Source organism: Sinocyclocheilus rhinocerous, unplaced genomic scaffold (assembly GCF_001515625.1).
Source record: "Sinocyclocheilus rhinocerous isolate Xijiao unplaced genomic scaffold, SAMN03320098_v1.1 scaffold567, whole genome shotgun sequence".
NCBI classification, from domain to species: domain Eukaryota; kingdom Metazoa; phylum Chordata; class Actinopteri; order Cypriniformes; family Cyprinidae; genus Sinocyclocheilus; species Sinocyclocheilus rhinocerous.
In genome coordinates this window covers 960789-976949 of record NW_015649134.1, presented here as the reverse complement: position 1 = coordinate 976949, position 16161 = coordinate 960789, and the positions used below count along the sequence as shown (strand labels likewise).

The 16161-nt window shown below is 36.3% G+C and overlaps 1 protein-coding gene across 2 annotated transcripts in view; it reads left to right on the top strand.

Moving 5' to 3' along the window:
- The first annotated feature begins 7906 nt into the window (after positions 1 to 7906).
- Positions 7907 to 16161, top strand: part of znf207b (zinc finger protein 207, b) — a 16659-nt gene continuing 8404 nt past the window's right edge. For both annotated transcript variants that reach the window (XM_016515030.1, XM_016515029.1), the window contains exons 1-7: positions 7907 to 8137; positions 8587 to 8713; positions 8795 to 8933; positions 9030 to 9218; positions 9293 to 9368; positions 9453 to 9523; positions 13138 to 13280. In XM_016515030.1, the coding sequence (XP_016370516.1) occupies positions 8097 to 8137; positions 8587 to 8713; positions 8795 to 8933; positions 9030 to 9218; positions 9293 to 9368; positions 9453 to 9523; positions 13138 to 13280 (786 nt within the window). In that variant the 5' untranslated portion in view covers positions 7907 to 8096. The remainder of the gene's footprint in view (positions 8138 to 8586; positions 8714 to 8794; positions 8934 to 9029; positions 9219 to 9292; positions 9369 to 9452; positions 9524 to 13137; positions 13281 to 16161) is intronic.

The following is a 16161-nucleotide window of genomic DNA, read 5'->3' as shown; positions in this document are numbered from 1 at the left end:
GTAAAATGTGTGTTGGTGTGAATGTTTGATATTATGTGAGACAGTGACATTTTGTTTTTAAAAATATGAATTCAATAGTGATTCACACTCAAAATCCAGGAAAATGTTAGTCATGGAGGATGCGATTAATAAAGTAAAGTTTTCCTGAATTTTGAGCATGAATCACTATTGAATCCTTGTTACAAAAGATGTATGCACCAAAACAAGACAACATTGGAGACAAGAGAGTGTGACGTTAACGTCCTTGTAGAATCTGCTGTATAAAAATATGACATAATAAAGCTAAAAAAACAAAAACAAATTCTTCACTTGATTCTGGCATTTGATACATGACATTAACATTCAAAAGTTTAGGATTACACCGGCCAACGAGTTGGTGTTTTTTCAATGTATGCTTCAGACACGGGTCACGACGAGGCGTTCCCCATAGCGACCCCTAGAGGACGCAGTGTCTCGTTCCCTACTCAGGGAACCATGGTTACATAAGTAACCTGAGACGTTCTCAACCAATCAGATTTGAGAACCAGAACGAACTGTTGTATAAATCATTATATCAGACCCACCCAGTTTATTAAATTTTCTTGTAATGAAATTCTCGACATCAACCCAAAATATCTTTGTATAAATGCAATGAAAAAATTAATAAAAAATAGTTTCTTTTTCATTACTACAAAATTCACAAGAATAGTCAATATTCAATTTAAAACGTTACAATACATGTTTCACTGGATAAATTATATGCAATATTTTATATGAAACTTCCTTTACTTTGTTATTAACAAAGAATTTATCAACCATTCTCCAAGCCTTACGCCAATTTAAATCTCCAAATATTGATCACCAGAAAAATCTAGCTGGAGGATATGTAACATCATTTATTAAATTTTAATGTATTTATTTGGTATGTTGTTTTTTAAAATATTAATATTTCCAATAAAAATTGTATTAGTTATATAGTGGGTTTTTACTGCATTCATTTTTAAGAAGACATAATACTTTACTAGGTATAGCATCCATTACAATTGGATATTCTCTGGGTCTAATTGGGATTTTAAATTTGTCAAGAAATTCTGTGTATGATAATAAGCCTCCATCACTATTCATCAACAAACCAAAAGTATATTATTTTCAAACCATATATTTAAAAAAAAATTGATTTATGTTTATATAAAATGTCATTCCAAATATAATATCTTTATAATATCTTCTAGGGGAAAAGTTATGTTTGTAGGCCAATGTTCAAGCCATGAGAGTTTGTTGATGAAATCTTGCAAGTTTTACTGGAATTTTGTCAATACAATAATTAATAATTGTAATAATTTCAACAAAAATTCAAGACCACCGACTGACTTAAACAAAAAAATTGGGAATGTGTTCCACATATTATCTTTCTTTTTTAAATACTGTGTAATCCAATTAATTTTAAATACATTGTTTAGGGTATCATAATTTAATACCTCCAGGCCCCCATTGTCCTTTAAATTGCATAATATCTCTTTTTTTTAAATAATGTGGTTTTCTTTGCCAAATAAAGTCGAAAAGTAATTTGTCCAACGTTTTAACTACTTTAGAAGGTATATCAAGTGATAAGCAAACATAAACTGACCTGGAAATTCCTTCCGCCTTGGACAAAAGGACCCTCCCCTGCAAAGATAAATCCCTTTGTAACCACATATTAAATCTATTGTTAGTTTTTCTAATCATTTAATCAAAGTTTAAATCATTGCGCATTTTTTTATCTTTACATATGATAACTCCTAAGTAAGTCACAGTGGTTTTGATTGGAATAACAGATATATTTGATAAATTGCCATTTTTTAAGGGAAAAATAACCGATTTACTCAGATTCATACGTAATCCTGATACAAATGAAAAATCATTAATACAGTCAACAGCTTTATTAACTTCATATATATCTTTTAAAAAGAGTGTTGTATCGTCTGCAAATTTACATGACTTAAATTCTGTCATGACAACTCTCAGAGGGATTGGCATGGTAATGTACATGACAATGTTAATATATTTGGTCTTGGGCGGAATAGATCTGCTACGCTGCTGCTGCTGAGAGCAAGTACCGAGACTTGTTACTGCCAATACATCCACAACATGCTGCGGTAAGCATGTAAGAAATACTGCTGCTGCACATATAACACATATGAATAACCCCCATATAGCATACATGAATCACCTCGTAGCAGATCTATACAGGTGGAGGGTTTCTGAAGTGCTCTGCAATACTGCTACAGCAAACAAAAGCCAGGTATTTGAATGTTGAGCAGCGAGCTCACTGGCTACCGATACAGGAGAGAACCAATCAGCTGCCATGTGACAATGATGTTGACCAGGACAGATTGAGCTAGACCTATCGGACTGCGCCATCTAGAGTTTCATGCCAGAACTCTGTATTTCTTTTCCCAAAGTTGTAATACCTTGAAAATATCCTTTCTTGAGATGAAGAGCCATTAATTGGGTTGCTAGCAGAAATAGAAAAGGAGAAAATGGACAACCTTGTCTTATTCTTCTGCCAATTTAAAATCTATTAGATGTTCCTTGGGCCAATTTTACAGAACGAGTGCATCCTTTGTATAATGTTTTAACAGCTTTTAAAAAAATACTTGCCAAATCCTAAAAATTCAATCGTTTTAAACAAAAAATCGTGTTCTATAGTGTCGAAAAACTTATGGAAATCAACAAATAATATAAGACTATCATCTAATATGTACTCATTATAATCCACCATGTCTAAAATCAATCTAATATTGTTACTACTATGTCGTCCTTGAATAAATCCAGTCTGTTCTTCATCAGTAATGTCATCTAAACCATGTTTCAATGTTTTAGCAGAGAATCCCCTATTTTTGTTGAGTCATGTGTTGTCTCGACGTCATCAGGATCGGACGGCACTAGATTTAAAACAGTGTTTTGGGCGACGGATTAGCAACAACTGTACCGTGGATGCAACTATCATGGGTGAAAGTACGGATGGAGACAGTGAAGGTATGCCTTGGCAGGATGTGTCAAGGAAGAGGAAAGATAGGAGTAATAGCTCTGGAAGTTCAAGTTTAGGGTTGGAGGTGAGTGACGTGGGCAAAAAAACAAAGGCTGCAAAGTCAAGCAAAAAAGGTTAAGGAACGTGAACTAGCTAGATCTAAAGATACTCGTGTAGCAAGTAATACAAACCTGCCTGTGGGTAGACGGTCAATTGAGATATTTACAGAAATAATCACATGTTGCAAAAAGATTAACGAGGATACGCTAATTATGGATGAAATCAGCTTTGTGACTTTCATCTGTAAGATTGTGAATGTGGCAATGCAGCAACAGAGAAAAAATGACATAATTAAGACAATAGTACAGGCAGCTACAGAGCTATTGGGGATAAAATATATTAAGGCTGAAATGATTCATGAGATGCTGAACCCTACTAATTATGATGGATTGTCTCAAGGTGATTAACATATTCATGGTATTTCATATCCTCCAATGAAATGCCAGAAGTTTACTTGCGAATGGGCACTAGTTCAAGAAGATCATAACTGAGATATTGTGCCTGATCTTATTTGTATTCAAGAGTCATGGTTAAGACCACACTTGGAATTTGTCTTGCCAGGGTATGGTTCTGTTAGATGTGATACAATTGGATCACAAGGTGGAGGATGTGTAACATTCATTAAAGATAATCTAGCTAAAAGGATAAATGTTCAAAATGAATATGAATGTGTAGCTATAGAAATATGTAGTCCCAGAGGAAACATAAAACTAGTAAATTTTTACAATCCATGCAAATATCTCAAGACATTAATGGAATTCACAAAGCATGAGTTGAAAATGGCCTTAGAGAAAAGTGATTATACGGCTCAAGGACAAGACCAACTGTGTTATGCAATGTTTAGACAATTACCAGACGAATTTATGGAAATTATACGAATACTGTTTAATGGCTTAGTATTGGTGCTATTAAAACAACTCCTACTAATGCGCTACTAAAAACTAAAGAATTACCAATACTTAAGACGGATAAAGCTAAATGTTACCGGCCATCTGGCGACTGACACAGTTTCATATACTCGCCAAAGCCGATTTTTACTTGCATTTGGCGCTTGGCAAGTGTTAATTTTAGGCCCTGTGTGCACCCCTGCTGATAATATTGGATATTTGGTTCAGGAATATGTTAAGCAGAACTACTATCAGTATATATACCAATATTCACTGATGGATCATGTAGGAGAAGGAGTGTACATACCAGAGTTTGATGTAACCATATGCAAAAGAATTAATGACAAATTATCTGTATTTACAGCTGAAGTAGTAGCCATAGTTTAAGGATTGCAATGGGTAGAAGAAGTAAGACCTCAAAGAGTTATTATCTGTTCGGACTCTGTTGCAGCTCTTAATAGTTTGAATTCAACTGAAACAATAAGAGAGGATTTATATAAAGAGATATCCATGATAATGTTAAATATAGAGAGAATTGGAATTAATCTTCAGTTTTGTTGGGTTCCAGCTCATACTGGCGTGGAGGGCAATGAGATAGCAGATTTGACTGCAAAGAATGCACTGAAATTAAAGGACGAGGAAATAATGAAAGTCCCATTTGGTAAAGGTGAGGCCAAATCATTAATTAAAACAAAAGTGAGAGAATCATGGCAGAAAAAGTGGGACATAGATAACAAAGGGCGATATTATTATAATATTCAGAAATCGATTAACGTCAAGGCTTTTAAAGGGAAATGCAGAAGAGAAGAAGTGATTATATCAAGATTAAGACTTGGACATACTGGTTTAAAATCAACCCTGTTTTTAAATGGGAAAATGCATATCCGATAATTGTGATGACTGTAATGTACCAGAAAATGTGGAGCATATCATTATGAGGTGTAAAAAAATATATAATGCAGAAAGGAGGATCTTGCAAGATAAGATATATGAGTTGGAACAAGAATGGAGTTTGAAGGGGATTTGGGGGGCAGATGAGAAAATGTGGGGATTTTGGGGGCAGATGAGAAAATGTGGGAATGTAGCAAGGCTCTCTTTAATTTTCTTAAAGATACAGGGTTAGAGCACAGGATATAGGAGATTTTTTTTATTTTATTTATAATTTTATTTTTTTTTAATGATTATAACTATGCTAAGTACATGAAGCCCTGAAGTTGCACACCCCGGTACAGTAGGTGGCGGTATGCACCTGAACAAGTTGGTTGCGACCCGCCAATAAAACCAGAGAGAGAGAGAGAGACGTCATCAGGGTCGCTAGCGACTAGAACATTCAATCAGGGGGTTCATGATCGCCTTCGTCGTGTTTGGAGTCTACGGCGGTTGACATAAACTGGTTTGTGACTGGATTAAGATGATTTCTGGGGTAATCGATGAAGATGAAATGGAGTCAGATGACTGGAATTTAATAAGTAGTAGGAAAGGACAAGAAAAAAGAAAGAGTGGGCGAAATGAAGGGAGTTGGGTAGATAGCCAAACCAGTAAAAGGGGATTAGAAGGAAACAGCTCAGATGAAGATAATAGGGTTGTACGTAAAAAGGTCGTAAGAGAGGAATATAAAGTAATTCTTAAATTCAGAAAGGAAGATGAACAGGTTAATCTAAGTCCAATAGCATTGTCTAGAGAGTTGAAGAAAAAGTTAGGAGAAGTGGATACGGCTAAGATTTTGAGAGATGGAAGCATTTTCTACAGTGGGGGTCCCTTGCACCAGGACATTAATATTTGGGTTTCCGTTTGAAAACCCCTGGTGTAATGTATGTTTCCCTAGTTTTTCCTCTGCATTTCTTGGCAAGTGTATGATGCCTAATATTTTAAAATCTGTGCAGACTTTAAAAGCAGTGTAGTGTATTCCAGTGTATTCATGCTTACTCAGCACTGCATTACTCACCTGCGGAGATGCCAGCCCTTGAGGGAAAGGAGGTAGGCTGTTGTTCTGCTCCATATTGACAGGTTATGAAGCAAAACAACCAAGTAGTGATTTCAGGACTAGCTTGAAGACTCCCAATAGCTTTAAAAGAACTGTGGTGAAAAAGAACACAAAAACCAATCTAACAAACACACTTTCACACAACAGTGTAGCACTACGTCTTGTGATGAACTTGCGTGCGTTGTAGACATAAATAAATATGTGCATATCTAAAAGGGGGGAACATAATTTAATGGTTCGGTTGTAAAATGAAGACTGCGCAGTGTCATTACTCTAAGTTCACAGGGAATATAAATTTAAAATGACATTTACAGAACATATAAAACGTGTCAATAATGTACACACCAAGAGAAGAGTAGAGGGAAATGATGCTATTTGCACTGCAATGTGGCTCTACGGAAATTCAAATCAATGTTATATAACATAAACAACGCCGCTTAACATGACAATTCACATTCAACACAAAGTGACGCCAGAGCTGACAAATGATCACGTATCAGAGTAACGTAACGTTAATGCCTTCGGCGCAGAATGAAGCCCAGTGTGGCTAACGTGGCTAGTTTGTGGAGCTAATCTATTCGTTACAAACTCAAGCAGTTCATGCTACATATATATAACAGCTCCCTCTGCCGAAATTGTGTAATGGATTGTATATGAAAAACGTCCAAACAAACCGTTAATTAGCAGAATCGCTCAGGCTGGCAATGAGCTCGTGCGGAATAGTTCTAGAAGCGCAAGGAGCGCGCAAAACATGAGATTTCACAACAACTTCCGCCGACTTTAATAATGCGCTTCCGGCGCATTATTGGTTCACATCACTTGTTTGCACTATTTTATATTCATGGATTTTAATTTAAGCAGCACGATAATAATAATAATAATAATAAAAAAATCAATATTGAAAAACAGGTTAAAATTAGGAAATCACTAAATTTTGCAAAAAATAAATTAAGTAAATGTAAAAATAAAAAAGTGCTAGAGTGTAGTAAAAAGCTGCTGCTTCACTTAATAAAATGTTTTGGAATGATATTACAATTTTGCTCTTTACTTTTTGCTTATACACGTATTCAAAACATTGTAATATTGTTTAATCATGTATGAAAAAAAATTATAAGCCAGACCACTTTCCTATACATCTTCCAAAGTAATATTAAAAATTATCTCCCATGTCCATTAAAAATCTTGTCACTTTCAATGAACGCCCTGACTTTTATTTTGAAATTGTATTTTCACAATCTTCGGGAAAAACAACGACATTAACTTAATTGTTAATCTAAGTAAGAATGAAATCAAGAGTATTATTAAGAAAAGACTGAAAGAAAGGTGGCAAAAACAATGGGATAAGGAGAAAAAAGGTCGGTGGTTTTACAGAATTCAAAGGAAAGTGGGAGAGATGAGAAGTGCAGGGAAAAACAGGAGAGATGAGATAGTAATATCGAGGATGAGATTTGGACACACAAGACTAAATAGTACACTTTTTAAAATGGGTAAACATGATACGGGAAGGTGTGAATTTTGTGGACAAGAAGAAACAGTGGAACATGTTATATTGTACTGTCAGAAATATGAGACTGAAAGAAGGATGCTAATGCAAAATTTAGAAAAAATAAAAATGCAATTTATACCGAGATATATTTTACAAAAGAATTCATGGAATGAATGCTATAGTTTTATTTTTCAGTTCCTTAAAATAACTAATTTGTGGGAGAGAATTTAAAAAAAAAATAAAAAAGGAAAAAAAAAAGAAAGAAAAAAAAAAAATTGGGAAGGAAGTCAATTTTGATCCACACTCCATTCCAGTTGGGGGCGGAAAAACACCATTTTTTTGTTTGTCAACCGCCATAAAATTTCAAAAGAAAAAGAAAAAAAAAAAATTGGGAAGGAAGTCAATTTTGATCCACACTCCATTCCAGTTGGTGGCGGAAATACACCATTTTGTTGTTTGTCAACCGCCATAAAATTTCAAGAAGAAGAAGAAGAGACGTCATCAGGAACGCGCGAGTGGACGGACGCAGTTGCGTGTTTGCGTCATGTCCCGATGCATTGTGGGTGAAGAAACTTTAGCGGAGTCGCGCCATTTTTTGTGTGTTTTGACCTGAAATCAAAAAGCTGCGTTTGGTTACGGTTTTGAATCCTTTCCTGTTGGTTTAGAAGATATTAACGAGTTATTATTAAAATGGGACGAAAGAAGAAGAAGCAAATGAAGCCCTGGTGCTGGTATCCTTTTCATGCCACGATGCGGCCTGTGCAGTGCTATGTTGCAGCAGCGTGATCGTGTATTTGAGCTCATGCTGTCAGATTCACACTGCAGTCATATTTATTATTAGATATCAGAGGAAAACAGAAACCTGTATGTTTCACACTGGTGCATTTTGTTCTCTTAATGTCATTTAGTGCATCTTGTTTATTAGGATTAAGGGTGTGTTTTTGACACAATAGCTTTGTTTCACGGTAGCGAACTGTCGCACCTGACAGCGTATTGGGCATCATAGGCGCTCTGAACATTTTGAGTTGTAATAATAATTTTTAACCAGTCAAATGCTTACCTCACTATTATCATCACTTGTCTTTTACACGTTGCAGTTTGATCTTAAGCTCTTTACGTATTTCTTCTATTCATAACGTTCACTCCTCCCCCTCAATGTGATCCTTAATCAGACTTTCAGGTATTGCAACAGAGATTTTGATGATGAAAAGATTCTCATTCAGCACCAAAAAGCCAAACATTTCAAATGTCATATATGTCACAAGAAGCTCTACACAGGACCTGGATTGGCCATACATTGCATGCAGGTATGGACAGTTTTGATGTCTTTTAATAAATTTACTTTGATGTTTGGCAAGGGGTGTTGAATTATTAAATCTGTTTTAAAGGTGCACAAAGAGACTATAGACTCAGTTCCTAATGCAATACCAGGAAGAACAGACACAGAACTGGAAATCTACGGCATGGAGGGTATTCCAGATAAAGACATGCAAGATCGGAGAAGAGTACTTGAACAAAAGTCACAGGGTATGGGTTTATAGAGCTCAGGCAACTAATTGGTGTATAAAATATCGATAGAATGGTTTGTGACAGAAATATAAACCTGTTTTGTTAACCGAGCAGAGAGTCAGAAGAAGAAGCAGAATCAGGATGATTCCGATGAGGACGACGATGATGATGATGTTGAAGCTGGACCTTCATCGTTTCAGCAGCCTGCTGCTCCGCCTCAGGCAGCCTACATGCCCCCAATGACCCAGGCGAGCATGTATCCTGGACTTCAGGTCCAAGGCATGCCACCCGCTGGTTATCCAGGTGTGTATGCCAATAGTTTGAATACCTCCCAAACAAAAGTGTGCCACATAAATATCTCATATCTCTTCTTAAAGGCATGCCACCTATGTTGACTGGTATCCCACCAATGATTCCTGGGATGCCACCAGTAATGCCAGGCATGCCACCTGGGTAGGTCTTCATTTTCAGCTATAGAGTTTATAAGCTGATATATTATGGTCCAGTGTAAGTTATCTTTGGTCCTGTTATTCATAGCATGATGCCAATGGGAGGGATGATGCCCCCAGGTCCAGCAATGCCTCCGATGATGCCTGGCATGCCACCAGGTCAGTGTTGTTGACAATTATTGGTGATAAATTACTGAAAGCCCAGTTCATATTAATAATAAACAGTCGTTATTATTTTTAGTGATGCACTGAAATTAATTTATCGAAACCAAACTTAAACTTTCCATTTAAAAGTAATTCAATTTGGGTTATAGTGTATCTTTTTGTGCTATTCAGGTTGTCTTATTCTCAGGTAAATTAAACTGCTTCATTTGATCAGCACTAGTTGAACGTCACAGTTTTGGTCAATTATTTTTAGCCCTGAGAAGCTATTGTGGCCAAACATGCATTCATTTAGCGGTTTCATCTGAATATTTTTAGTTGCCAAAATTTTGGTGCATCAGCAATTATTTTCATGTTTAACCCCTTAGCTGTCACCAAGTGACACAAATGACATACCCAAAATAAAAAGGTTGCTGCTCATTTGTCTTTCTTACTAGATACATAATCAGCATATGTTCACAAAGCTGACACTTCAAAGTTTACTGTTCAGGAATCAGAATTACTCGGACTGTTATGATAATAAAGATATATATAAAGCTCAAACATGAAAATAAAAATATTAAAAACATTTTTTAAATGTATAAAAAATGGTGCTGTAGGATATGATTTTAGAAACACAATGAAGCTAAAGCCACAAGTCTACTAATGCTTCATTTGAAATTTCAGAACATAATCTCTAAAACTGAATTTTATGAAACATTTTCTAAGACCATGTCATGTGTGTTTTTAGAGAAGGCTAATAAAATAAAATAGATTTATGACCCCTGTAAGCTCTTCTGTAAGCTGTCGCCTCATGTTTGGCTCGGCAAACTGCCCCATTCATGATTCTATTGTTGTCACCCAACGAACCTTTCACACTTCTGCCAGGTATGAGACATTATCCTCATTATTCCTTTATCATTATTATTTTGTTTTATTCAGCCTTTAGTAGCCTTTATTCTGGCATTACAAGGTTTACCAAGCCACATAGCTTCAATCCCAGTATACATTTACCGGCCTATTATCAAAAGTCTTTCTATAAAAATACAACAAAACATTTTCTTACGACCTTACGTGAATTATTATGACAAAATGCATTATGAAGAAGAGCTGCACCTGTTCTGCAGCTGCATTAGAGCTAACATTAGCATCAATATACATAAGAATTTGTGAGATTATTAGTACTCTTTTACTCAAAACTCACTTTAAACCACCATCGCGTGTTTGTAATAACTTCCTTTTGCGATCTCATGTGGAATTTGGTCGTTTACTTTTGTAAAAATATGCTATTTATAGCCTTTTATATCGCTGCACAAATTAGCATTTCAGATGTACACATTCATTATTGTTATGAAAATACCCCAAATCTGAAGAAAATCACATACAAACCATTTACTATCGTAATCGTGTGTTTATTATTTGGATATTTCGTGGGTACAGAGGTTTCTCTGTGTTTGTTATGGTCAGAAATCAACACGGAAGAGTGAAGGAAGCTAGTGACAGGATGAGACGGGGCTTGTTATGAGACGCAAAAGATTGAAAAGGCAAATATATATCTCCATGTATATGCATCTTTGGACTATAAGCCCTTATTAACCCTGTTCAGTGAATCTATGTGAACACAAAGAAATCGCTGCTGACGTGACTGAATATGAATGCGTGGTGACTTTCTATTCTAAAAATGACGTGTACAGATTTATTATTTTGTACTCCTGACATAAATTACTAAATTACTGTCACTGCAACAATGTTTTATCAAAACTGGTCAAATATCGAAGCTAGAGTCTTTAATCTTTCTACTGATGCACAGTTTGTCCAGATCAAGTAAAAGTGTGATGTTTAACGTGCTGTTAAAGTGAAACAACAATAATCTTGGGCCGTCGCCGATCTTTGACCGCTAAGGGGTTTTAAGCAGAGGTGGGACCAAGTCATTGTTTTGCAAGTCACAAGTAAGTCTCGAGTCTTTGCATTCAAGTCTCGAGTCAAGTCCCGAGTCAAGACAGGCAAGTCCAAGTCGAGTTGCAAGTCCTCAGCTTTAAGATTCAAGTCTTAAACAAGTCATTAGTGCTTTTTGCCCAAATGAGTGTCTCAGTATTAAATAATTACCATATCAAATTCATAGTAATTTATATCATTATAGAGTGCTTTGAAAGGGGAAAATTACTGTGATAAAGACAATAGTCAGCAACTCTTCTGTCAGTTTGTTCCAGAGGTGGGACCAAGTCATTGTTTTGCATGTCACAAGTAAGTCTCGAGTCTTTGCATTCAAGTCTCGAGTCAAGTCCCGAGTCAAGACAGACAAGTCCCAAGTCAAGAAAGGCAAGTCCAAGTCGAGTTGCAAGTCCTCAACTTTTAGCTTCAAGTCTTAAACAAGTCATTGGTGCTCTTTGCCCAAATTAGTGTCTCAGTATTAATTACCATATCAAATTCATAGTAATTTTTATCAGGAAGGCAGGTAGAATATGTTTGACATAGTTCAATTTCATGTGAGATGGGTGCCCTTAGTAAAACTACTCTAGTTCAATTTAGGGATTGTGTCAAAATAGGACAAGCAGTGAAAAAAGCTATTTTATTAGTAACAGAATAGCAAAGACAACTTAATTTCATAGAAATAACAGCTGCAACATACTTTGCATGTGTGCATAAGAATAGCTATTTGCTTCTAGGTGTTATATCTAAGCCAATGATCCATTATTTGGAACCTCAATCAACAGATTTAAAAATATGTGAGCGGAAACTCAGAAAGAACTGCTTTGAAAGAACTAGAAGAAATAACTGCAAGCATACTTTGCAAGTGAGTTAAATAAAAAAAAATGCACATGCAATTAAAATATGTAACTGATCGAACAAAAACTGTGGAGAGCTGACAAAAACAGGTCTCAGAGAGGTGTTTATTACAAATAAAAATGAAAATGAAAGCACATCGAGTTGGCAGAGTGCGAGGGTCGTGGCGGGATGCGGATCCGTCACTCATGGTGCACCTCGGTGTCAGACAAACAAAAGAAGTGAGGAATATTTAACAGCAGTGGGTCACGGTGATGATGAGGCGAGCACCAGTGAAGTGATCGTGGCCGCGCATCTCGTTTCTCATGCCCGCTCCGTGTGTCTGCTGGGCGGCGATCAAACGGACAGGGCAGCGCTTTTCACGAGCAGAGATCGCTACTAGACGAACCATGTAATTTGTTATTTATTTATTTTTATCTCTGTTCTTTTGTCGTAAGTTATGCTATTACTCCATTAATTTATACTAGCCTATTCAGCGCTCCCTAAACGCAGTCTCTGGCTTATTGCCAGTCAAGCGCAAGCACGCTGCAGGGTGAATAAGTCTATAACGACTTTGATCTGATCATAAAGTCTTTCCGAGTCACAGGGCTCAAGTCCAAGTCAAGTCTCGAGTCCTTGCTGTCAAAGTCTAAGTCGAGTCTCAAGTCTTCTTTATGTCGAGTCGAGTCGCAAGTCATCAAATTTGTCGCAAGTCATCAAGTCTCGAGTCGTGTGACTCGAGTCCACACCCCTGGTTTTAAGCATAGTGATATCGTTATTGATAATAGCCATTTTTTTTGCATCCGCTTGAGTACAAAAAAAGGTCCTAGTCAAACAGTTGTGGTAGTAAATAATTTTCTTGTTTTTAGGAATGCCACGTCATGTTGCCAGGCCTGGCATGCCTCCTATGGCACCTGCAGCCCCTGTCACAGCTCCTGGAATGGCCAGCAGACCAACTGTACCTGCCACGCAGTCCGCTGCATCCAAACCTCTCTTCCCCAGCGCTGTGCAGGTACTGAACATTGAACCAGACTTATTTACTGGTTGAGTATGTGTGTAGCCACTGTTTGTGAATAGATAAACTTAAGGGATCATCAAAAAAGGTATTGGATTTAAAGAAACAATCCAAACTTAGTGTCATTGTAATAGACAAGTACTTTTCTATTTGACAAATACAGTGCCAGTAAAGGACAATAGCTAGTTGCACAGTAAAATAAGAAAGCTATATGGTGATACACTATTCAAAATGTGCAAAAAAGTGTATGTTTTGTAGGTTACGTCAACTTGCAATTGAAGCAGTACCCTTAAACAGGGTGGCCTTAAAAAGTCTTATGTCTTAAATATTTTTGGTCACATTACTGCAAAAAATTCTACAGTCTGACAGACCCAGTGACTGTTTACAATCATTGGACAGACTGAAGATTTTTTTCCCCGCTGTAGTTACTGCGTCATCAGAGAATTGCGGTAGCAGAATACAGGTCGAACTAGCTAGCTGACCAGCCTCCTAGCTACTTTAAATGGGTTTATGCAAGTTAACTGAAATGGCTCAAGAATTTTACTTGCCCGTTGGGACAAATAGCCTGATTAAAACTTAAGTTACAAAAAATAACTAGTGACTCATTGAAACGCAAGAATGATTCTTGCGATTTTATTACATTGAGCATAAACAGTGATTGATAATGGATAGTGTATTTCTGGTATCAGTGTCACGCTGTTGAGGCTCGTGCTGCCTGTCTCTGTGAGACTTTCATGGAGAAATCTAAATAAATGAGCGTAACAGCACATAAAGAAACTCACAGAACAAACATACTGAGGAAAAATTCAATATTTTCACGATTGCAAATGTTACATTGATTTGAGTTCAACAAACAAGTAGTTAAGTATTACTTACATTTTAGACACAATATTGACTTTTTTTTTTTTTTTTAAATAGTTCCAAACAAAGATCAGAACAGAAGTATTGCACATTCTCCAAGCAACACTTGCCGTTTTTTGCTTCTGAATGATTCAGCATTTTGAAAGAACCGGTTGAATGAACAAGTGACTTACTGCCACCTACTGGTGGTTTAGTCTCATGTTTAAAAGTATGCATTTTTCCCAAACATTTCTTATTTGTATATTAAAAATTTTATTTAAAACATTAATCTCATAACTAGGGTTGTGTATCGAGAACCGGTTCCATTTTAGAACCGCTTCCAAATTTCCAATAATCGGGTATTCAATAAGATATGTGCATTTCGATTCCGATTAACGATTCCCGCATTCGCATTTTAATGTGATTTTAAACTATTTAAGTGCAGGAAGGGAAAGAACTTGCACACTGTTTGCGTGCAGTGCACACATCTGAAGCGCGAGCACAGAGAACAGTGGTCCCGATGCAGGTTCCCGACCTGTGTCCGTTCTCGAACTGTTCCGTGCATTTCTACAAAGGTTGTTCCGGGCCAGAACAGACTTCTCTTTCACATTTATCGACCAGTATGCACGAAATACGTCGGTATATCATCATAAACACAGCCGTTTTTTTTGTCTTAAGTGAACGTAAACAGATGAGAAAGAAAACGCATGTGTAACAGTATTTTTAGATCTGTGCGTGTGCGGTGTTAAAGAGACAGACGTCTAATAAACGTGCTGCCTATCATTAATGTTAATCAAAGAACAAAAGAAAATCATTGACTGACTGAATATCTTTCGTAAATTTAATGAGGATTAATCTATATTTTATTTATGAAAAGAAAACTACAGTGTTTTTAAACTTTTGATTTCAATTTCTGTACCTGACATTTGTTCAGTTTTATTTATTTATGCTATTGCAAATTAATTAATTGTCTTTACCAATTTAATGTTTGAAATTTATATTAGTCTAGTTTTTTTCTGAGTTATTTTTTTGATAAAACCATAGACATAAAACGGAATAAATATGTTTGACATCTAAATATTTGACTTAAAATTTGATTGTTTTTTTTTTAATCTTATTGGAATCGGAATTAGGAATCGATAAGAATCGGAATCAATAAAATTCAAACGATACCCAACCCTACTCATAACATTATTTACTGCAGTTGTAATTTTGCTGTGTAAATTATTTAATTTGATTGGTAACACCCCTATAGTGTATGTTGAATTTCTTGATCAATTGTAAGAATTTGACATGAAAGATGACATGTCTAATAAGGTTAAAAATATTGGCCTTTATAAAGGTAAATAACATCCTGGGGTAGAACACTGATGAAAATATGCTTCAGAATAATTTTTTATACCACCAAAAATCTCAGTGATGCAGTGCTTTTGTGGAAATATTTTGTGTGGGATATTGTCTGCTGATATTAAAAGTTCACTGTATATCGTAATAAGGGTTGGGTACCGAAACCCAATGTAACCAGTATGTACTAGAACCGAATCAGAACGCAGATTTCGCTGCCTCATTTCGGTGCCACTTAAATACTTAAAGGTGCAATAGGTGATTGTCTTCAGAAACATTTTTTGTTATGCTGGTTGAAAGTCTTTTCACATCCCGATAGGGGAGCCGCTATTATACCTGGCATTGAAACTGGCATCGTGCTTTTAGTTTCACTTTCACTTTCACTTTCGAGATCCGCGATCGCACGTACTTTGTTTATACTATGGAGCGGCAGTACTTGCCACACATTTTAATGCTGGTTGAAAGTCTCTTCACATCCCGATAGCAATCATTAAGTTAAGTGGTCTAAATGTATTTATCTGTATTTATATATTCTGTGGAAGGCGTAGGACCAAGAAATGTTCGTCCATTCAAAACGCTCGGTCCGAGCGTTTTAATTGGCTTCCCTACCTGCCTGTCATCGTATGTATTAGCATACCTCTGCGCACCCGGTTCGTGCAGACAGGATACGTCATCAGCGCGTTCACGCACACTG